The sequence below is a fragment of the Sarcophilus harrisii genome, chromosome 2 (genome assembly GCF_902635505.1).
Source record: "Sarcophilus harrisii chromosome 2, mSarHar1.11, whole genome shotgun sequence".
NCBI lineage: Eukaryota > Metazoa > Chordata > Mammalia > Dasyuromorphia > Dasyuridae > Sarcophilus > Sarcophilus harrisii.
Genome location: NC_045427.1, coordinates 520,889,972 through 520,914,257, shown reverse-complemented (window position 1 = coordinate 520,914,257; position 24,286 = coordinate 520,889,972). Strand labels below are relative to the sequence as shown.

The 24,286-nt window shown below is 34.8% G+C and overlaps 2 protein-coding genes across 2 annotated transcripts in view; both read right to left on the bottom strand.

The window, feature by feature from the left end:
* Window positions 1-3,161, bottom strand: part of SPG21 (SPG21 abhydrolase domain containing, maspardin) — a 30,350-nt gene extending 27,189 nt beyond the window's left edge. Inside the window, exon 1 of the mRNA XM_031955381.1 lies at window positions 3,075-3,161. The gene's annotated coding sequence lies outside the window, so the exon portion shown is untranslated. The remainder of the gene's footprint in view (window positions 1-3,074) is intronic.
* On the bottom strand, window positions 1,883-24,048 carry MTFMT (mitochondrial methionyl-tRNA formyltransferase). The gene is made up of 9 exons (XM_031955377.1): window positions 23,766-24,048; window positions 21,905-22,114; window positions 21,028-21,150; window positions 19,361-19,463; window positions 7,683-7,758; window positions 6,784-6,875; window positions 4,949-5,027; window positions 4,266-4,348; window positions 1,883-3,456 (listed from the first exon to the last, which is right to left on the bottom strand). The coding sequence occupies exons 1-9, from the start codon at window positions 24,008-24,010 to the stop codon at window positions 3,253-3,255; spliced, it is 1,215 nt and encodes a 404-aa protein (XP_031811237.1). The 5' UTR covers window positions 24,011-24,048; the 3' UTR covers window positions 1,883-3,252.
* Window positions 24,049-24,286: the final 238 nt, after the last annotated feature.

The following is a 24,286-nucleotide window of genomic DNA, read 5'->3' as shown; positions in this document are numbered from 1 at the left end:
CAGGGATAAATGTCAACTCTTACCCTTGGGTTAAAAAAATCCACTTGACAGGTACAAGATGGAAAGTACAGTAGTAAGACAGCAGTTTGTTTGAAAAGGAACTACTGATGTAAGTGAACTTCAAGCTGATATGGCAGTTGATAGCTGGGAGAATCTGAAGCCTGCATTGACAGGTGTCTTGGTCATATCACATCTAGAATATCACTAAGTTTGGGGACAGGGGAAGTACATTTTAGAAAAGCACAGGGAACAAAGAGCCCAGGCTGATCTGGAATGCAAAGATCACCTTGGTCCCTGTCTTTGGGTTTCAGATCATCTGTGTTCTTGTCTTTGCATTCTAGATCACCCCACCTGTGTTCCAGATCACTTGAGTTCTAGATCACCCAGAGCTCTGCACCTCTTGTCTTCACTATCTAGACTACCTATTTCCCTTGCCTTTGTGTTTCTAGAGCACCTGTTGAGTTCTAGATCCCCAGGCTCTCCATCCCTTGTCTTTGTCTAGATCACCTATGCCCCCTGCCTTCAAGTTCTGGACCACTCAGTGGTCCTTACAGCTTGCCTTCCATCTTCACATTGTTTTCTCTTCATGTTCTAGATCACTTAATGGCCCAGTCTAGATTACTTTTCCCTGTCTTCACATTCTAGATCACTCAACAGCCTGGACCACTGTTTTTCCCATCTTTGCATTCTAAATCACTTAACAGACCAGATGACCTACTTTCCAGATCATCTGTTTTCCCTATCTTCCCATTCTAGACCACAACTTTCCCCATTTTCAGGTCTAGATCATCTTTCCCCTGTCCTTGTGTTCTAGATCACCAGTTTCCCATCTTCAGTCTAGATCACTCAAGTTCTAGATTGCCCAGCACTGTGCCTCCTGTCTTCATCACCTGTTTTCATGATTTTATGGTCTAGACCATCTGTTTCCCTGCCTTTGCACTCTACATTACCCGTTTCCATCTTTGACTTCTAGATCACCCAGCTCTGAGCCACCTCTCTTTTCTGTCTAGATTACCTATTTCCCATATTTGCATTCTAGATCATTATGGCTCTGTGTTTCATTTTGTGTTCTAGATGGCCTGTTTTCTCTGTCTTTGCATTCTAAATCACATTTTAGAAGTCATGCAAAAATTGGAGAATGGATAGAGGGCCAACCATAATTGTGAAGGTCCTTAAAATGATGCTATATGTGAATAGGCTGATGGAACTAAGGATGTTTAGCCTAGAGAAATATGAAATTGAAAATTGATTTTAACTCTATTTTGTTAAGGCTTAAGCTACATAGATTTAATATTCTCTTTCACTGTATGTGCCCAAATTCGTAACTCTTGTGACTTGTACTCCCACTCTTATAAAACTTCCATCACACTTTCCATAGTTTAAAAACTGTTGTACCAACTCTCATTGTCTGCAGCCTAATCCTATCACTTAAGAATTGATCTCATCTCTCTATGACCAATTAGGGAGTTAAAAGAGCATTCATCTTACTTCCTCATTAAAATGTCTAGTCAACCAGACACCTGTGTTGAGATTTTGCTCAGTCATCTTATTAATCACTAAAAAAGATTGTATCATCCCTAATTTGTGTCTTTGGTCATTGAAAGGCCACTGGTTAATTGTCCCAGTTTATTGGTAAATGCTAGCCCTACTAATAATTGGGTGATTGGAACTTTTATCTTTCAGAATAACTCTCAGGACAGACTTATTAAAGCTTCCTTAAATTATTAAAGGACTCTTATGAAAGATACTGAACTTGTTAAGCATCAGAAAAAGTAAGTACATGTGGTAGGATACACTAATCTCTCCCATATTTCAATTTTGCTTGATACCAGTGATCTCAAGTGACACTTAGGCTGCATAAATTCAATAGGTAGAGTGAAACTCCTTTCCTATTCCTTCTCAGCCAATCTGTTTTTAGAATTCAAACCTGATTTTTGGAGTCTAGTAACTTGATATTTAACTTAATCATTTACCTTTTTTTTTTGTTCTTCCTTTCCTCCCATTCACAATTTGGTTCAGTACATGCTACAATCTTTTAATATTTTTTAAAAGTTATTTGCTTTTATAGCCCTAAATAGCATTTATTCAATTTCCCTTTTTAGATTTAAGGTCACTTATGGGCAGAGAATTTACTTACTACTTTTTGAAAGTTATGTCTCACTTCTGAAAAAGTGATTATAATTTGTTTTATTATAACATTATATTTTGTTATAATTTTATAAATTATAATTTGTTTTATTTTATGGGAAAAATCAATTGCTGGTAGAAAGAATACTGAGTTGGAGACAGAATATCTGGGTTAAAATTCCAGTTCTGTTACCAGCTGTGTGGCCTTGGATAAGGGACTTCCCTCAGCATCTCTTACAATGGAAACATTTTGCAAAGATTTCCCAGCAAATTGCCAGTGTGGAAATTTAACCCTCAAAGGCACCTAATCTGTCATTCCCTCTTCATTTGGGAATATAAGAAAATAGATACAAAGTGAGAATTCTGTATCAGGAGAACTCCATATTGGGAGATCAGACTTATATGATGGGAGTTCAGCAGGGGAAATTATGTCAACAAACAGAAATTCAAAAGTTGACCAAAGCTCCTTCCACTCTATTCTTGGAGGCAAAAAGATAAGGAATAGATACTCAAAATCTTAATTCATCAAGGTAATTATCAGGAATTCTTCATATTACAGAAGGATTTTTCTGCTTTGTAAGAGGATTCACAAAGAAACAAAATCTCTTAGCTTTCCTCATGTATTTAAATGTTTACTTATATGTTAATTACCTGAAAGGAAAATGAGGGAGAAGAGAGAAACTTAAAGTTCACTGCTAATTAAATTTACTGAGAAATGGAATTAAAACACTGCCTCTGAAAGGGGTAATAATTCCATTTTCAAAAAATTCAATATACAAAAACCATTTAAACAACACATCATATGGATAAAGTATGGCACATTTATGTTCATAAACATATCTACAGACCATGATATGCTCTTAGACAGATAATTTTATCCATTTTGCAATCATATAAAGTTGTATTTACTTCCAAATAAAACAAAAATGTGTTTATTAATAATTTACCTTAGCCATTAAAGCAGACAAGGCTATTTTGTAAAAAGGAAGCTGTTGACCGGTTTTAAATTTGAAGTAGCAAATAATCTCTTCCCAAAATAGTGCTGCTTTTAGCAAATGAAGTAGTAATTCCTAATAAATGAGATTTCTTAAATTAAAAGATGGAAGATTTTTGTCCAACTTTTCCCTAAACACTCAATGCACTGTTGCATAGCAACAATTTAGATTGTTTCCCATGTTTCTTTTTGGTAAGGTTAAGAGTCTGAAATCTGCACTCCTTCAGCTGGGCTTGGGAATTCTGTTGGAACCAAAGATGCAAATAACCATTGTAGAAATCAGTAGCTGTAAGTTTTTTCTTGAATATAACTGACTGTACACCAATCCAGCCATCCTGTAGAGAAGATAAAATACATGGCAGTAAGACCAGGCAGTTATAGCAGAAAAGCAAAGCTCAGTTTTATAGACAGTCTTTATAATAATTATTTCCTTAGTACCTAATCATAGAAAGTATGGTTGTAAATCCTGCTAGACAGATATATAAATACAATCCCATCCTATGTGAACTTATATGGCAGGAAAGACAAATACAAAACCAGAATGCATACACATAATATATAGATAATAGAATAAACATGAATTAAGAGGAAGGTACATACAATCAATATAATCAAGAGAAAGTCTATTTTAATTGAGGGGAATGGAGAGCCTGAAGTAGAGTGGTAACTATATCTTCCTCTGAACCCAGCATAATCATTACATAAAAGATATTTAGTGAATGTTTATTAAATTTGTTATTATTGTATATCCTTTCAGATTTTCAGTTAGGAATGAGTGCTCAACTAAACCTCATAGGTTCATATCACTTAACAAATGATGCTTTAGATTGAATGGCTCAGAAGAGAATTGAAGATAATTTGTTTATTGTCTAAAACTATTTGATATAGGAGTAGTTGGCGTAATGGATAGAGCACCAGCCCTGAAGTCAGGAGGACCTGAGTTCAAATCTGACCTCAGACACTTAACACTTTCTGGCTGTGTGACCCTGGGAAAAGTCACTTAAGCCCAATTGCCTCAGCAAAACAAACAAACAAACAAAAACTATTTGATATAAACAAAGGAGATATGCAATAATTATATGCATACATGCTCAAGATGGTAAAGACAGCAAATGAAATATTACAACAACAAAGAAAACTATACCTTGCAACAAACCAAGAGTGTTTGTGACTGTTTGTGGTATATTATTGTTCCTGGAAGAACAGACTGTCCAGTTAATTTTTGATCTAAAAAAGTAAAGAAAGAAGAAAAAGAGCAACTTTTTGACTGATGATGATGAATGGAAAAGTTTTTTTAAGTAATCTTAGAATAGCCCCCAAACTGGATAGAACTGCTAAATTTTTGAAAAGCTCTCAGTATTGCCCTAACATTCCAATTTTATACACTAATATCTGAAAATCTGGACCCAGTGTGATTCATTAATATAACCAGAAATTTTCTAATACAGAGAGCAAAATGAGTCTCTTGTTAAACACATACTAGACTTAAATACTGGAAAGATCCTGATAGGTCTGGAACTAGCCTAAAGTTTAGTTTGAGAACAGTAGGATTCTATTATCTGTGGCTAAAGAATCCTCCACCATTAAAAATATTCAACAAGTTGCCCATGGATATTTATTTATGGCATTACCCTTGGATGAAATTTATTAGACTACTTATACCCTTCAAGGAAAATGTTAACTGCCAACTATGCTAATTAATGAAATTATACCTAACCAAACTTGAGTTTCATATAAGAATTACATTTCAGGCAAGGCTGACCTGACATAAATTACATTTTCAGTTATCAAGTAAAAGCATTTTTTAAAAAATTATTTAAAGGTTACCAGCAAGGACTGGACTACTAGCTTCCACCAAATCCAGAAGTTTAATGATGCTACCCATCCAGAGTGTCTGCAGTGGAATCTGAAAATGATTGCAAAATAGGGATGAAGAAGGAATACATTGCTCCAAAATTTCTTCTCAAGAATCATTAGATGTTTTTTCACTTATCTTCTATTAGTGAAGGACTAATCTAAATGTTGCCTAGGCCTTTCTGGATAGGTTATATTGCTAATCCTTCTTTAATATAAGGATTTGGGTTACAGGATATATAAGACACCATTCAGTAAAAATTAATCACTATAAGCATTTGTTCAACACCTACTATGGACAGTATACATCAACAAGTCTTATGAGCACCACACTAATTGTTTTGATTACTTCTAGGATTTAAAAGAACATATGAGAAAGACTTTATCTCTCAAATATAATGAATCAGAACAGGTGGCTGAAGAATCTAAATCTGTTTCATGCCATGGAACAGGTGGTAATAAGTGCATGAGGAGAAACACATGCCACAAAACTGCTTTAAGTTACTCAGCCACCTGTTCTGATTTAGTGTGTTGGAAAGACAAATTCTTTGTTCTATTTTTAAAAAATTCTTAAAATAAAAAGTACACAGATTTTCTCGAAGGCAGTAAACATTTTTTTTTATAATACAATGAATTCATTTCCACACACTGTGGAGCTAAGAGTTTTTAAAAATTAAAAAACAGTCCTTTTGGTTTCTTGTATGTAAGAAAAGAAAGAGTTCATTAAGGTTTTAGAAAACTTAAGTTTCTGAAAACATTTAGGAATTGAAATAAACCAAAGATATCTGAAAAGCCAAATACTGATTTCCATTCCCTCTGATCTTCTCTCCCTATCCCAATGAGTATAACACTGATTTCTATAATATACTTTCACACTCTAAGAATTGTTCATCTCTGACCTATAAATAAGCTAAGCTAGGTGGTGTGGTACAAGAAGATTAGTAATGCAGCTCAGCCCAAATTAAAATGTAACTAAGAAATATTTAACAAAAATACAAATAAAATATAGGTAATGCTAATATGTGGTTCATATCACTAATGTAGCCCATAGTAAACAGACACATATGTCAGAAAAACCGAAGTCCTAATACTGTCTCAGATCTTACTGTGTGAATCTGGGTAAATTATTTAGCCTCTCAGTCTTAGTTTCCTCATTTATAAAAGGGGTTAGGGACATTCACCTCATAAGGTTATTGTGAAGGTCAAATGATGATACATGTATAGCATTCTGAAATCTTTAAAATGTTACTTAAAACATTTTAAATCTTTAAATTAAATTAAATCTTTAAAATGTTACTCAATCCAATCATTGAGACTTATGGGACACTCTGTATAATCTATTCTTTATTTCATATCTTCATCTAGAAAACTCATATCCTTTTTGGAGCCTCCAAAATGTTTCTGAAACATTATTACTGATTAAAATTAAAATTTACTAAGAACTCTAAATGCCTTAGGCACTGTTGAGTACATTTAGAATATACAGAAACTAGTTTATAGAAATTAACATTTTAGGCTATGCCTTAATGCAATCTTTAGAACATCTCTGATAGAAAATCCACCATAGAATCAGCAAAAAATAGGTAATTGAATACAAGTATCTGAAGATACTAACATATATTACAACTTCAGTACACTTACAGTAATGTGTGAGATTTAAACGTGTGATCATGAAAACAAGTCAATCTTTTGTTTATATTTAATATATTCCTGAATTTAGTCATGTACAATCAGTCCTGATGCACATATCCAAAAAGGTGATTTCCAGATAAAACTGAAAACAGATAAAACTGAAAAAGATGCCTTACCATGCTGCCAATGGCACGTTGAAGTCGTAATATTTCTTCTGGAGTCTGTTCCTCCCATTTTATACAACTCATAGCAACAGAGATCTTGGGAGCTATAAAATATATTATATTATAATATATTATTTATTATATCATATAGAAAATTAATATTATATATTATTATAAAATAATGTCAATAATTAAAATTAACATTTTCATACCTGCTAGATTATAACATCTATAAAAGCATAGACTATGTCTAATCTAAAGTTTGGATCCTCCCCTGATCCAGTTTAGTTCTCTGCCACTATAGGCATTTAAAAACAATCTACTGAACTGTTGAATTTCATATTTATGGTGAAATAAGTACAACTGTATCAATTTATATTCCAGTTCTCTTAAAACTCCCTACTTCTCAAGGATAACAATCAGCATGACATACACATCAAGTAATCAATAAAACTGGAGAGAAAGTAAATAGGGATACAAATTTGGATTATGTGCCAGTTTGATGCAATTTTCAATAGTGTAGTTTGGGACATGGAATTTTTAATTAAATTTTACTTGTAATTTCATTGGATATATCATTTAAAAGTTAACTTTTTTATTTACAAAACAAAAATATACCTTCAAACCTCTGTATTTCAAAGAAGTATGAATTTTAAAAAGGACAATTAAACAAGAATAAAATAGTTTAAGCCATAGTTCATCCCTCAATACCATGTTTTGTCTCTTGACTGAGTCTGTTTATGGTAGAGTTTGATGGAGGGAGGGTTTGATAGGGGGCCTCAATTTGTTAGCAGGCCAGGTAAAAATTTACTGTAGGTAAGCAACTTTCCTCTTATGATACAAGGGAGTTAAGCAAGAGAGCTAATGAACCTGTTTAGCCCAAGGTGGAGTTTTCTGCAATTAGCACTTACCATATGTTACTCCTTCAGCTGATTGCTGCCTTTCATTTTTTAAGCTTTCAGGTAAGTTTCTCAAAACTGAAATAAGCTACAAAAAAGAATATTAAGAAAACTAATGTAATAAGTACACCAAATTTTGATATGGCATAATTTCTTTTTACTTCAAAAAAATGGAAAGGGAGAGAGCCAAGTCAGCTATTATATTGGTTTTTTACTGAGATATTATGTCAATAATTTCTAATAAGGCACTAGACTTTGCAAAGACACTAGTAGAACTACTCTTTTTTTCTAGTGGAGCTATACAGTGTCAATCAGCCCACGCTCCTGGGTTGGTGAACCAACAGCATTCTCAAAGTCAGTGGTTCAGATGAGGAGTGTAGTCTGTAGTTAAGACTTTTTTTCTTAAGCTAACTGGTCCACATGGGAAATATTCATTCATTTACTGGAAATGAATTAGTATGTATTCACCATATGAAATATAAAGTCATAAGCCTGTTGACCATATAACAGTATCTCCTCAACTTGGTTAAGCAGCCTAAATACTAAAGTCTAAATGCATATTTACTAACTTATTCAATAATACAAATTTCAAGAAGACCATACACAAGTTAAGAACAAAGCTTCTTTAGCTCTCTGGTTATATACAGTATGTTTCTATAAATATTAATAAATGTTAATTAATTCAGATAATTCCCAAATCCATCCACTTTCTTCCTTACACTAAGATGCTTTCTCACACTCAACATATCCACAACAGAACTTCTCTGCCCTTTAAAGCCCACTCTTATTATGATCCTTGTTATTTCTGTGTGTGGCCCCATCACATTCACAAGTCTCCCTCTGCTCACAACTTTAGAGAAGTGGTTGGTTCTCCTGTGCTGTCAGTCCCCAGGCTGTCCTGGCTATAACTGCCATGTTTCTCAATTTTGCACATCTTTTCCTCTCTAATATCAGTAAGACCACTTTAGGACACTCCTTGACTACTGTGTACCTGAACCACTGCAAAAGTCTTTCTGCCTCCATTTTCTTCTCCTTCCTCCAAAATCAATTCATCACAATGTTACTAGAGTGATACTTGTGTGAGAGACACCCAACATCCTTTTCAACATCTTTTGGCAGCCTCCTTCTGCTCACAAAGTTGTGGTCCAGAGAAACACTTTTTCACACAACATGAATAAAAACATCAATGCTAACATTATTTCTCCTTTAAAATCTTAATTATGAAGTCTTATAAAAGTACTTTTCACATTTAATAATTTTTAGTATAAAAATAGGTTTATTTTTTTCTTTCTTCCTCCAAATTTCCTAGAACTCCTTTACCCTGAATATATTCCACATCCCCAAATCCTGAGACCAGCACTTAGGGTTCTGTCAATAAATTTCAAGCCCCAAAATATTTTGCCAACAAATTAGTTTGGGAAACATTGGCTTACCAAATAAAACAAATTAAGTTACAAATAAAGTTCAAAATACTTTGGAATTGAAGGTCTTCTACCTTCTAGCACCAACTGCCTCTTTGGTCTTTTCACACAACTCTCTTCCATGTTCTCAGTGCTCAGGTCAAGCACAATTCCTTGCTTTCCCTTCACATGTTTTCACTTTCCCATCTTCACACCTTACTTCACAGGAAACCCTAAAGCTGGAAGCCCTCTCCTATCTCAGACAGTTCATTTTACCATATTAATTAATAAACACTTATTAAGTTCCTGCTTTATGCCAGGCACTGGGAATTCAAAGTTAAAAATGAAAGCTTATATTTTATCAGGAGAGACAACATAGACATTTATGAGTATATACAAAAGAATGCAAAGTAAGATTTTTGTTGTGGTATGATATGGCCTAGAACTCTGAACTTGAAACAAGGGTTCTTACAAGGATATGTTGATGAGACAATGGCAATCTAGTTTAGCATGGTTCAGTATGATTGATTTAATCTTACAACAAATAATGGTTTCCTAGTGATATAATGATTGGTTTATACTCAATCAGTACAGCATGAGACTCTTAATCTCAAGGTTGTGGGTTCAAGCCCCATGTTGGGCGCCAAAATGTAATGTTCTTTTTTTTGTTTTCTTGGGGTCTCTGGGCAGCCTTCTTTCCAGTTCAGTAATCACCACAAGAGTAGCCAGGAATTAAAGTCCAAATCCTTTATTATCTCTTTCTAAGTCTTGTCTCCTTTCCTAGGGCCCAGTTAGCTTTCTTAAAGGCCTTCCGGAGTCTTGGTTTCAGTGGAGAAACTAAGGAGGATAGCCCTGCCACTACAGGGTATGAGATAGGATGAATTTTCTGTTTGAGTCCAAAGGCTTGTGCTTCAGCCTCCAGTCTGCTTGTCTTCTCTAGCTCTCTCAATGAATCTAGCTGAGGATCCTAACTTATATGCTCTACAGTAAGTATAAAGCAACTATTATATCACTAGGAAATGATTATCTGTGGTAAGATTAAATCAATCATACTGAACTTAGAGAACTATTAAGCATCATGCTAAACTAGATAACCATTGTATCATCAATTCCACTTACTTGTAAGAATCTTTGTTTCAGGTTCAGAGTTCTGGCCCATAACAGTGGTAGAGAGAGGATCTAGTAGTTGTAGAGACTAAGAATTGTCTCACAGAAGTGAAGACGCTTGAGCTGAGCTTGGGTGGAGGGGAAGGAGATGCAACTTCATGCTTGGAGGACAGCCTATGCAAAAGTATAAAGCACGGAAAAGTATAAAGAAGGAAAGCATGTAATGAAAAGTAAGACGGCCAGTTTGGGAAGCATGGGGATTATGTCAAGGGAATTAATGGCTGATAAAACTGAAAGATAGTCAAAAGCCAGCTTGTAAAGGCCCTCACATGGAGGGACAGGGAGTGTTTTAGCAATCACTTTAACAACTATGTGGAGGATGGATTGAAATAGGGAGAGAATGAGGCAAGGAAACAAATTCGATAGCTAGTTTTATATTCCAGATGAAAAGTGAGGAGGGCCTGAACCAGAGTGAAGCCAAGTAATCAGAGAGAAGGGACTGTGTAAGAGATGTGATAATTAGATAAATGAGATGAGGGAAAAGCGAGGATTTGAGGATGATTCCGCAGTTGTGAACCTGATTGACTGGAAAAGCTGTGGGGCCCTCAACATAAAGAGGCAATTTCAAAAATGAGATGGGGTGAGGTCTGAGTAAGAAACACTGAGTTCTGTTTTGGAAATATTAAATGATGAGATGTCTATGATAAGTCCAGTTCAAAAAGTCTTTTCAGTGATTTAGAAAAGAGACTAAGGTAGGACATATAGATCTGAGAATCACTTGTACAGAGATAATTATACAATAACAGGAACTGATGAAGTTACCAAGAGATAGCTCTGTTAAAGTGGCATCTATTCTTTAAGGACCGGTTCAAATGCCAATTCTCTTCTATGTAGAATTTTCCCCTCAGGTCAGGAATAATTTTCCCCTCTCTGAACCAATGAATTTATCATTGATTATTTTATGTGACAGATATCTATGTATATGTTTTATTCTCCACTAGACTATAAAATTTATCAGGAAAAAGACAATGTCTTATTTAAGCCTAAAGTTTTAGGCTTGAACTTTAGACTTTATTGTTACAAAAAAAAAAGTTAACTAAAAGAATATTAATAACTTTAGATTCATGACTATTTTCCAACTCTCCCAAATCTTTACAGGAAAAATCTACACATACACAGAAGGCATCACTAATAAGGATTTACAGACAGCTTTTTACAAACAATATTCTAGAGCAAACTATTTCTTTAGTGGTTTAGATATACAGAAATTGACTGTATTTGCTTCTATAAATTTGCTCTATTGATTCAGGCTATCAAAATACTCCCAACGAGGTGTCTTGCATGCATATGTCAATATTACATAGGATTCCTTGAAAATGAAAAATTTTTTCAGTGGTCTTGTGATTAAAAATATTAAGCAAGAATCAAATGGGAAGACATGAATTTGCCAAGGTTTTTTTTTTTTTTTTTTGCCACCATCAGACTGTTCAGCACAGACCAAATAGAAGATGTATTTCCTACAAATGGTGAGGTCCTCCAGTTTGCAGATGATGTTAAGCTGATTTCATCAAGCCCAACAATACTGTAGAACTTTCTACATGAGATCTATAATCATTCCAAAGATTCTGGTCTACCACATATGCAAAAATGTTCATAGCAGCTCTTTTTGTGATGGCAAGAAATTAGATTACAGGGATCCTCAAACTTTTTAAATAGGGGGCCAGTTCACTGTCCCTCAGACTTTTGGAGGGCCCAACTACAGTAAAAACAAAAACTTTGTTTTGTGAGCCTTTAAATAAAGAAACTTCATAGCCCTGGGTGAGGGAGATAATTGTCCTCAGCTGCTGCATCTGGCCCTCAGCCATAGTTTGAGGACCCCTGAATTAGAAATTGAATAGATACTCATCAGTTGAGTATTAGCTGAACAAATTATGGTACAAGAATATAATGGAATATTATTGTTCTATAAAAAATGATGAGCAGACTGATTTCAGAAAATCCTGGAAAGACCTGCATGAACTGATGCTAAGTGAAATGAGCAGAACTAAGAAAACATTGTATACAGTGACAGCAAGACTGTGTTAATCATTAATGACAGACCAAAATCTGTCTCTTTTCAGCAATACAGTGATTGAAGACAATTCTAATAGATTTTGGATGGAAAATGCCACACATGTCCAAAGAACTATGGAGACTGAATGTGGATTGAAGTATACATTTTCACTTTTTTTTTTCTTTCTTGTGGTTTTTCCCTTTTGTTCTAATTCTTCTTTCCCAACATGATTCATGTAAATATGTACATGTATAATCTATCAGATTGTTTGGTGTCTTGCGGAAGGGTGGAGGTAAGAGAGGGAGGGAGAAAAAATATGTTAGAACTTAAAACCTTACAAAAATCAATGTTAAAAATCCTCTTTACATGTGATTGAAAAAATAATATGTTATTAAAAAAACACAAATGGATAATGAAGGGGAAAGTCTGGTCTAATTATTGGTACAGAAAAAAATAAAAAATACCTATGGTCTAGTCTACTATATGGTTCACTGAAAAGCCCACAAAGCTGGTCCATCAGTATATATAACTTAGATACACTAGGAAAATGGAGAGTAATCTAGTCTAAAAATGCAATAGCAGGAGAATGGGTATAGTGTTTTTATTATCCCAAATTTTTCCCAGAAACAAAGAATCATTTTTTAAAAGAACAATATTCTATTGTTATTCTATAAGAAATGATGAGCAGCCTGATTTCAGAAAGGCCTGGAAAGATCTACATAAACTGATGCTGAGTGAAGTGAGCAGAACCAAAAGAACATTATATACAATAACAAGAAGATGATATGATAATCAACTATGATGGATATGGCTCTTTTTTAACAAATAAGGTGATTCAAGGCAATTCCAATAGACTGGTAATGGAAAGTGCAATTCACATCCAAAGAGAGAATTATGGAGACTGAATGTGGATCAAATCATAGTATTTTCACCTTTTTTGTTGCTGTTGTTTGCTTGTTTTTTTTTTCCTTTCTTGTATTTTTTTCCCCTTTTGATCTGATTTTTTTTTTTTGCACAGTATGAAAAATATGGAAGTAGGATTAGAAGAATTGCACATGTTTAATCTATATTGGGTTGCCAGATGTTTCAGGGAGGGGGGAAAGAGGAAGAGAGAGGGAGAAAAATTTGGGACACAAGGTTTTGCAAAGGTGAATATTGAAATCTATCTTTGCATGTATTTTGAAAAGTAAGAACTATTAAAAACAACAACAATAATATTTTTTGATGCTATCTAATCCTGAGTCATGGAAAAGCATATTTCAAAAACTAAAATTGAGAGGACATTAATTAAGACATTAAATTAACACTCCCTCATGCTCATCAAGAGATTTGGGGGAAGGTTTCCGTACAATGGGTAAATGTGCTACAGATTCAGAATAGGAAGTATAGGTCATACAAGATAAGAAGGTGAAGATGGCTAAAAACTACATCCCTGGAAGGAGTATTACATAATTGAGATCATAGATCTATCTATCTTTCTCAGAGTCCAACCCAGAACTCTGGATAAAGTAAGAATTTAAAAGTTTGTTGAAACTAAATGTTCAGAGTTGTACTCTTGATGATTCATTTGTCTAAAGAATTTAACCAGACATTTTTCATTGTCTGCTTCAGTAATATGAGGAACAGTGGCTCTCAATCCTGAAAATGGACACTTCAGTAATATGTATATGCATGAATGAATATATTTCATTTCGCATGCGGAACATCACAAACTTGTTCATAATAAGGTAAACTTCTAAACATTATGCTTTAAAAATATGGATTATAACAGAAAAAAAATGCTTTAAATTTATATAGCATTAACAGGAATTCCTAATTACTAGTTTTCTATAATGTTATATGGTTCAGATTTTTAAATATTTTCTGTAAAAACATTCCTTTTGGTATGGGTTTAAACTTTACTGACACTTATACAGTATTTCTTTTCCTCAGTATTGTACAATAAGTACTATTTGTTATGATATTGTTTTTCCTGGCTCCTAAATCTGTGAATCTATTTCTTTTTTATTTTTTTTTATTAAGGCCTTTTATTTTCAAAGCATCTGTATGGATAATTTTTTGACATTGGCTCTTACAAAACCCTGAGTTTCAAACTTTTCTCCCTTTCCTCCCACCCCCTCCACTAGAAGGCAAGTAATCCAATATATCTTAAGCATATGCAATTCTTCTATACATATTATTATGCACAGGAAAAATCAGATCAAAAAGGAAAAAAAATGGGTAAGAAAACAAAATGCAAGCAAACAACAAAAAAGTTAACAATCTATGTTGTGAGTCACACTCAGTTCCCACAGTCCTCTCTCTGGGTGTAAATCGCTCTCTTTACCACAAGATCATTTGAACAAGATCATCTCACTGTTGAAAAGAGCTACATCCATGTGATTCTATTCTTTAAGAATATTTCTACCTATTTTCTTTTCCAATAAAAAGTGGGTTTCATTCCACTAAAAGCAAAATCAGATTTTCAATTCAGCAGATATTTATTAAGTATATGCAGAACACTCAAGTAGTAAAGAAATACAAAATTTAGGTAAGAGGTGGGTCTTACCCTTTGAAACTTCAAATTGTATAGGTATGTTGACAACTAAAAGAGGTGATGAATGAGTACATGGCTGAGGATCAAAATGAATAATTTAAGAAGGATTAAGGGGGAAAGGTGGTTATAGCTGAAGAAGTAGTAAAAAACTTATGGGAGAATTGATATTTTCTGTGGGTTCTAAAGGAGGGGTAGAACTTTAATACATAAAAAGGGGAGGAAGATCATTCAGGCACAGACACATTATCAAAGATATCAATGTGGAAAAGTGGAAGGCATGTTCCAGATACAGAACAACTGAGGTTAGCTAAAGAACAGAGTACAGGATAAGAAACCAGGAAAGGAAGAATTAATGCCAGATTGGGAAAAGTCTTAAGCAAACAATAAAGGATGATGGAATACTTCTAAGCCATCTGGAATGATGACTATGAAGAACACATCCTGAATGTAATTATGTAAAGGAAGATGATATAGCAAAAAAATTTCATGATTGATACAGGAAGCAATTCTGGTGCAGTTGTTTAAATGATGACCAAGGTCTCATTTCTTTTATTATGGGTAAATAACTGAGAAATATAGTGTCAGATGCAATCATTAATAACCACTTCTTTTGCCGTTTTGTGAATTGTTTCTGGGGCCTTAGAGCATCCCTTGGCCCCACCTCTGTTCTATACATACTATGATTAATTTTCTGAGTAGTTTAGGGGCTTTTGTCTATTGTTTTTGCTTATTGTCGTGTTTGTACTGTCTCTGATTCTGATTCCTATATATGAACATCTGTATATGGTAATAGAGTGGTAAGGAGAGAGAAGCTAAGTGATGCAGTAGAGTGCCAGGCCAGAAATCAGGAAGATCCCGAAGTAAAATCTGGTTTCAGACATGTACTAACTGTGTGATCCCAAGTAAGTCACTTTCCCCTGTCTGCCTCAGTTTCCTCATTTGTAAGATAAGCAGAAGAAGAAAATGGCAAAACCACTGCAATATCTCTGCCAAGCAATGGAGTCATGAAAAGTTGACAATTGAAAACAACTAAACAACAATCTGGTTAGTGGTTGTTAAAATTTATCAACTTTTAAAAAAAGGTTTTTGGCAAGGGGGTAAAATGATTAGATTTATGCATAAGAAGATTAATTTAACAATAATGTAAAGGCTTACTAGAGAAGGAAAAGAAAGGCAACATAAAATTCTACAATAGTACAGGCAGATAGAAATAATGGCAATGGGAATAGGAACCAGTTGGTATGTGAAATACTGCAGAGGTAGAACTGACAGGATAATGAAAGTTATTATTTAAAGATATGAGGGTGAGGGAAGATTTAAAGATAACTCCGTCAATTAGTAAACATTTATAAAATCCTTTTAAGTTCTAAAACTATGCTAGATGATAGAAATACAAAAACAAAAAAGAGCCAATCCCTGCTTTCAAGGAATTTACATTCTATGGGTAGACATGTTCACAAAAAAGAAATGTAGACTATATATTTAAAAATTATGCAGTGATATACAGAGTACTAACTGAAAGAATCAGCAAAGGCTTTTAGAAGAGTTCTTCTTAATCTGAAGTCTATGGGATTGTTGTTGGGTTTTTTCCCCCTATAATCATAGTTTTTTATTTTTCAAAGTACATACAAAGATAGCTTTCAACTAAGCAAAATCTTGTGCTCCAAATTTCCTTCCCTCCCCTAGACAGCAAGCAATTCAATCAATATAGGTTAAACATGTGCAATACTTTTAAATATATTTCCATATTTATCATGCTCCACAAGAAAAATCAGATCAAAAGGGAAAAAAAATTAGAAAGAAAAAAAAAAATAAGCAAGTAAACAACAACAACGAAGGTGAAAATACTATATTATAATCCACATTCTGTCTCCATAGTCCTCTCTCTGGATATGGATTGTTTTAAAAAATATTTTGATAATGATTTTGACATAATTAGTCTTTTTTGCAGTCTTATTTTATCTTATGCATTTAAAATATTCTGAATATTAAAAACTATGTATGTGTTTTGATCTCCTTTTGTGATAGGAATTCTAGAATAATAGATCAGGGTAAAACTGACTATAATTTGCTTAGATTTTACAACTCCTTTGACAAAGTAACTTGTGCTAGTCTTATGGACAAGTTGTGGATATGTGAGCTGCACAAATAAAACAGTTAAGTAATTTTGAAGTTGCTAAATTTCTGCACACAAAGTGCAGTTAACTATGATTCCATATCAACTTTAGTTCTTTAGTGAACTAACTCAGAGATCACTGCTTGGTCCAATGTCACTGAACACGTCCCATATGATGAATAAATGTGGCTAAGCAAAACAAACTAACACAACCTGCTCCTTCCTATCTTTCCAGTCTTCTTGCACATCATTCTCCTCCAAGCACTCTACAATCTAACCCAGAGATGCAATTTTTATTCACTGTTTTTAAATAATCCTTTTCTAATCTTTTTTCTTAAACAAAAAAAAACTCCTATTTTTTTGATGCTCCATTATATTGCTGTCACTTCCCAATAACTCCCTTTGATTTCATCAATAATTTTTTTTTTTTTTAACAAAAAGAAAAGGGTTAAGCAACACACAATAACACATGTCCCACCTATAATACACTATTTCTGGGCTGAAAGGGAAGCATGCTTTACTATCACTCCTCTGAAGTTATAAATGGTAACCGTATTAATTAGCAGATCAGTGCATAATCAGTTCCTAATCACCACCCTAATCATTAGTGCTCTTCCCTTCAGATTATCAATTTATTTCTAACATAGTTAAAATGAACATAATGCTCTAGACATGATCTAACAGAATACAAAGGAATTAGAAACTCCCTCTGTTTCTATTAATTTAGCTGAAGATTACATTTTCTTTTTTCACTGCTTTGGCATGTTATTGATTCACAATGAATTCAGAGTCAACTATAAAGCCCTATGTTTTTCAAATGAATTGTTGTTTTCCCCAATCTATACATGTGTAGTTGGTTTTTTAAGCCTAATCATAAGATTTTAAAATTAAATCTATCAAATTTTGTTAGATTTATCCCAATGAGATTTTTGTATCCTCATTCTGTCACTGAGTATGTTAACAATACTTTGTAGATTTGTCACATGTCACATGTGCCCACATCACTGATAGAAATCACTAGACAGAAGAGGACCAAAAAGAACCAAAATCAATACTATTGCACTCTGCTAGTGATCTTCTCTCAAGACAAAAATCAATCCAATAATTATAATTATTTTTAACCACTCATTTAACTAGTTATAAAGTCATTAAACTGTTCTATCATCCAGACGACATCACTGCATCTTATCCATATAATGGAATACCTGTCAAGTGGCATACCAAAGTGCCATACCAAAACCCAGGTAAATCCCTAAGAAAGGTCCTATGTTAAACTACTCTAGTATGTGAAACATTTCTAATTTCATTAGCATGGAACACTCCCAGCCAAGCAGACTGGAATCCATTTATGATTTAGTACATTAGTCCAAGGGGGTTCAGTGAGGTACACAAAAGTTAAAAGACCTGCCCAAAGTCATGCAAATAATAAGGATCGGAGGCAAGATTATAATCAATAGCTTCCTCGCTTCAAGCAGAGAACTCCATCTACTACACCGGATTGCCTCTATGACTCAAATAACATCACCTAAAAACAAAATGAACTTAGCCTCACTTAACTTGCTCTTGCCTTACCCGCTTTTAACAAGTTTCCCATTCTAAGGACTTACAAGATATTCCTTTATTGATATAAATCTCACTTATAAAGGGCTTTTCCCTATAGGAGCCTTGTGAGGTAGATAATGCAAGTGTTATCTACTTTTTATAGAGGAGGTAACTGAATCTTGAAGAGGTTTAAGTGGCTTGCTTTTATAATTAATAAGCTATAACTGGAGTTGGTTTTTGAACCTAGGTCTTCAAAATCCAAGTATAGGATTCTTTATATGTCATTTCATACTTTTCCAACAAAAGAATACAAATGAGTAAGTACAAGGCACATAGGAAGCCCTGATTATGCTGTCTGAATTTCTAAATGAATACGCTAAATATTGAATGAATGATGCTAAAGAAGTTTGAGGAAGAAGAGATCACAGAAGGCTGGGATGGTCAGGGAGTACTTCAGAGTGGGGCTGCAGCTGTACAGGCAATGTAAATCTTGGAGAAGAAATGAGAAAGGAATTTCAGGGAATGCAAACAGCATATGCCTTAAAGGGGGAGAGGCAGCAGAGCTCTGGATATGTTTGAAGAATAGGAAATATGTTCAATTAGGCCAAAATATGGGGGGATGGGGAGAATGAGAGAGATAAGGTGAAAAAGATAGATGCACTGGATTATAGAGGACTATGAATGCCAGCCTAATATTTAAATAACACAAAATTCAATCACTTTTTACCTTCCTCAAAGAATTAGTTTAAATACCTCATCATTCAATTCAGGAAGTATTTGTTAAAAGACAACATGGAGGATACAAATAGAAAAACGAAAATAGTCCTTGCCTTCAAAGAGTTAACCTTCTACATGATAAACTGTTTCTTATATTGGGACCTTAAAGGAAACCTTTATTTGATGGACTGAAAGAAACTGTGAAGTGGGAAAACTTACCATGTTGGCACCCAGTCTTGATAATACTGTTTCCAATTCCTTTGCTGTACACTGAGGTGGTACAGGAATTGCTTCTTGTTTAATAATTGGACCTACATCGAACCTAACAGAAAAATTAAAAGGAAAGCCAGTCATACTGACAATATTTACAAAGAACAATATATCACACTCACATTTCTGCTCTCTTGGACTTTTAGTAAAAACAAAGAACATTAGCTACACAGGGAGGGTCTTACACAGAAGGCCAATCTGATTAGTACCTGACAGCTACCTCTAACATCAAAAATAAGGGGAGAAATGCAGTAGTTTAATAAAAAATGGTCTGTTTTTTTTTTCCTTTTGCTGAGGCAATTGGGGTTAAGTGACTTGCCCAGGGTCACACAGCTAGGAAGTGTTAAGTGTCTAAGGCTGGATTTGAACTCAGGTCCTCCTGACTTCAGGGCGGGTGGCTCTATCCACTGTGCCACCTAGCTGCCCCAATGGTCTGGTTTTGACAACATAAATCAATACAGAATTAAGAGGCAGAATAAACAGACAGAAACCAATCTGTTTGCAAATTTAATTTGTTTTAAAATTTAAAATTTTCTTTTCTAAAAAAGGAAAAAAGCATGATGCATATAACACATCAAAAAATATACAAAAGTGAAATTACCTTTAGTCAGGTGTCATGGGGAAGATATTCTTTTACTACAAACATATTTATCTTTCTTTACTAAATATACAGATTAAAAGGTCTACCATCCATGGAAATAAGATTAGAACAAGTATTGATTCTTTTTATATTTCTTTCTCCAAAGATTACACTTTGTTTACTTAAAAGTTCTGCATTTATTAAGTCATCAGGACTACCAATAAATAACATGTAAATTTTCACGTGTTTCATTTTATATCAGGGAGCAAGGTTCTCCTCTTCATATATATGCATGTGTGCATACACACACGTATGTGTGTAGATGTAGGTATATGTTTGTGTATATGTTTGTTTGTATATATGTTACACACATATATGGCTTCATATTCCTTCACATATGCTGATAGCAAGCACAGGTTTTATGACCTAGCTACAAGAATAAAAATTTAAACAGAATGACAATTTGTAAATTTTTAAGTTGTTCTTTTCTGCTATTGACATTAACTGACAAGGAACATATATAAAACTGCTATACTTAGCTTTTACTTTTGTAGTATGTATTACGGAAAATCTGTAATTAGCATTTAAAAGCATATTCATCAAAATTTATAGCAACAATATTACACAATCATGCATTATTCTTTTTTCTTCCTGTGATAAATAACAAATGGCTATTATAAACAAGAATATAAATCCTACTGTTTGATAGGCAGAGTTAAATCCATATCATCTGACAGAATTACCCAAAAAAGAGCACTTGATTGGAATTTAATTTCTAACAATCTAAACTGAAAAGTTTAAAAACCACACAAGGACTTTATGAAGGTATGTATGTTCTAAAAAAGTAAAGAATTTATAACTTAAGGTTTGGAGTTTATTATTAAGAAAAAAATCAGCATACACTCACTTCCATTTTTATGGAGTTAAAAATAAACTTTAATACTCAGAAATTGGAGAGAACGATTAATAATTAGTACCATTTGAAAAGCATACTAAGGATACTGACATTTTTTTTAAAAAAGGAAATTTGCTGTACCTTTTAGGTTTGATTTGCATAATTGTTACCCCAGTAACTGTGTCTCCATGAAGCACTGTATGGACTACAGGGGCAGGACCTCGCCATCTTGGGAGATAACTGGGATGGACATTCAATATTCCACTGGATTAGAAAATTGGGGAATTAATATATATGTGGGTTTATAACTTACTCTTAGGTAAACTGTTATATGATTTTAAATAATGCTTACTTTTTCTAATTTACAGAAAATTGCTTTTTACATAAAACCATATTAGTTTATTATTCCAAGTGTTCCATAATAATTCATTAGAAACTTAATAAACAATTATTAAAAAAAAAAAGATTTACCACAAAATGAAGGAAAAGATCTCAAGACCCAGTATGCGTTTTATTCCCACTAAAATCTTGGACAATGTAAAATATATTAGTAATCTATTCAGGCACTGGCGGCCCTCATTTCATCCAAACCACCCAAACCAATCTTTCTATAACTCTACTATCTGTACATGTATTTCTGTATTTCTACCATGTTATCTGTTCACTTCTATATACTTATCCTTCATGTAAATGTTTCATTGCTCTTTCTGTTTATACTGAATATGCTTATGACAATCTGTATATTTGTCTCTGTAAAGTCCTAAAGTTTTGGATTATTACTATAACAGTACCTAGGCTCTATTGGGTAGTACAGTGCCACCCAAAATTAAACATCTACTGCTTTTTGGTGGTAATGACTCATAATAATAAGTCCTTTTTTCTTGTTATTTTTAATGACAAGCAGATTCTGAGATTAAAGGAAACAAAATTAAAGTTCAAATAGTAACTATCACACTTTAACACCAAGTTCAGCTATGAATACTGATATCTAAATTTCTTTTTAAAAAAAAGAACTTACTATGGAAATTTAAGAATGAGTTTTTCACTCAAAAGACGACCAAATGAAGCCACCACTCCAACATCGAACTCCCCAGATCCCACATCAGGCCATTCATATAATGGAAGCTGGGACTGAAGGGCAAAACTTTTCACTGGCAATCCTTTTGGTGAAGGAGTAGGCACTGTGACCACTTCTAAATTTTCTACTAGCTGGTCCCCTTTATTTTCCCTTAAGATGGTAAAACAGGAAGGAAAATGCCAAGCTTAGTGAGTGATTTTCTTAAGATATATAATACAGCTGAATGAGAATACCATTTGTTAAATACAGGGAGTATACCTTTTTGATTGAACTAGTAAAAGATTCAATGTCAAATACCTAAACCAAAAGACTAAGTGAAAAATTTGGGATCAAGGTGAAAGCCAGATGAATTTGTAAAAATGTTGGAATAGTTTAAAAGAAATAATTTTATTTACTTTTCAACCATAACACACAACATGTCAATCTATAAATTGTTATTGCAATAATAAGTAAAATAACATAAATTCAGGAAAAATTTAGGGTCACAAAATCAGTCAGGATATTTTATAAAACATTAAATAATCACAAATGTTCTATTAGGTTCTGAATATTTTATTCAATAACTATGGCAGTCATGTCAAACTCCTAGCCTGTGTACAGGAGTTACCAGTGTGGTCCAAACCAGATTAAAATGTAACTGGGAAATGTTTAACAAAATAAAAATATATATAAAGTAACATAAATAATGCTAATCTGTAATTTACTTAAGCTCAGGTTTGATTCCACTGAACCACTGTTATATAGAAAGGATTGGGAGGCAGCATGAAACAGTAGAAAACATACTTATTTTGGAGTCAACAAAGCCTGGACTGAAATTCACTGCGTTATTTACTTGCTATTTAAGTGATTTTAAACTCTTCAGGCCTAAATTTTTTCCTCATCTACAGAATGAGGATAAACCAGTAACTTTCTCCCAGGAAGACTGTTGAGACGAATATGCAACAATACTTCACAAGTTTAAAGTATTATGCCAGTTACTATGTATAGAGGTAAGTATCTCAGAAGGAATATAAAAAAAGTGGGGAACAGGAGGATAATACAGAAGGTTTATATTGGGGTTTAAATTTAAAGTATGTGTCCAGTCAGCAAAAATTCTTTTTTTCCATCATGGGGTCAACCCCTTCGGCAGGTTAGTGAAGTCCAAGGACCCCCTTCTTAGAATAATTTCAAATGCATAAAATATGCAGAATTAATAATAACAAACTAATATTTATATAACACTTCTTAGAATATTTTCGAATGCATAAGATATGCATCATTAATAATAATAAACCAACATGTGCATAGCACCTAAAAGTTTGCAAAGCACTTCACAAAATATCTCCTCTGATCCTCACAACAACCCTGGGAAGAAGCTGAGGCTTCTGTCATTCCTATTTTACAGGTCAAGGAACAGAGGCAGAGGTTATGTGATTTGCCCAGGCTCGCAAAGCTAATAAGTGTCTGGGCATCCTAACTCCCAGAGCTGCTCCATCTATGCACCAAAGGATAATTATCAACCCATTAGTGCAGCCTTTTTTTTTTTTTTTTTTTTTTTTTTTTTTTTTTGCTGAGGCAATTGGGGTTAAGGGACTTGCCAGGGTCATACTGCCAATAAGTGTTCCATGTGGGCTAGATTTGAACTCAGATCTTCCCGACTCCGGAGCGGGGCTGCGTCACCAGGTAGATACCCTTCTTCCTTTCTGCCACACACACACACACACACACACACACACACACACACACACACACTGGGGGGCGGGGCGCGGCCTCCACACGGGCGCGGGCTGCGCGCGGAGACCCGCGCCCCGGCCCCAGGTACCTGGCTGCGCTCAGCGCCTGCAGCGTCTCCCGGGCAAAGTCGTCGGTGCCGAAGAAGAGCACCCGCCAGGGGGGCCGTTCCCGGGCTCTGGGCCGGGCCGCCGGGCCGCCTTCTAGGCCGGGGCCGGAGGCGCGTCCCCGCCACCGCTGCGCCGGCCTCCGGCGGGAAGCGCAGCACGAACTACAGGGCAGCGCCGGAGCCCGAGCGGGACCCGGCAAGCGCCAAGTCAGTAGGAACGACCGCATCGCGCACACGTCGTCCCGTGGCCCACGCTCCGCATGCGCAGTACGTAAGGGGCGGGGCCTCGCGAGGGGCGGGGCCTCCGGGGCGGGGGCGGGGTTAGGGGGAGCCTTGGAGAGCTGGTGGCGGAGCGCTCTCTGGTGGCGTCCCTAATTCTCCAGCAAAAAGTGTTTTAGGCGGGAATTGTGTTCCTGGGCCAGAGTTGGGCCGTGCGTAGAAGGCAGAGAGCCCCGGCCCTGAGCGGCTTGCCTTTAAGGCGCGGGCGCCTAGTCCGCCTTCTC

What these genes read in the sequence shown, in the direction of transcription:
- MTFMT (XM_031955377.1), bottom strand. Translation starts at nt 24,010, where the DNA reads ATGCGGTCGTTCCTACTGACTTGGCGCTTGCCGGGTCCCGCTCGGGCT. An exon ending in CAGGCGCTGAGCGCAGCCAG is followed by an intron (nt 22,115 to 23,765) that starts GTACCTGGGGCC and finishes TACCATCTTAAG; the next exon opens with GGAAAATAAAGGGGACCAGC. An exon ending in CTCATTCTTAAATTTCCATA is followed by an intron (nt 21,151 to 21,904) that starts GTAAGTTCTTTT and finishes TTTCTAATCCAG; the next exon opens with TGGAATATTGAATGTCCATC.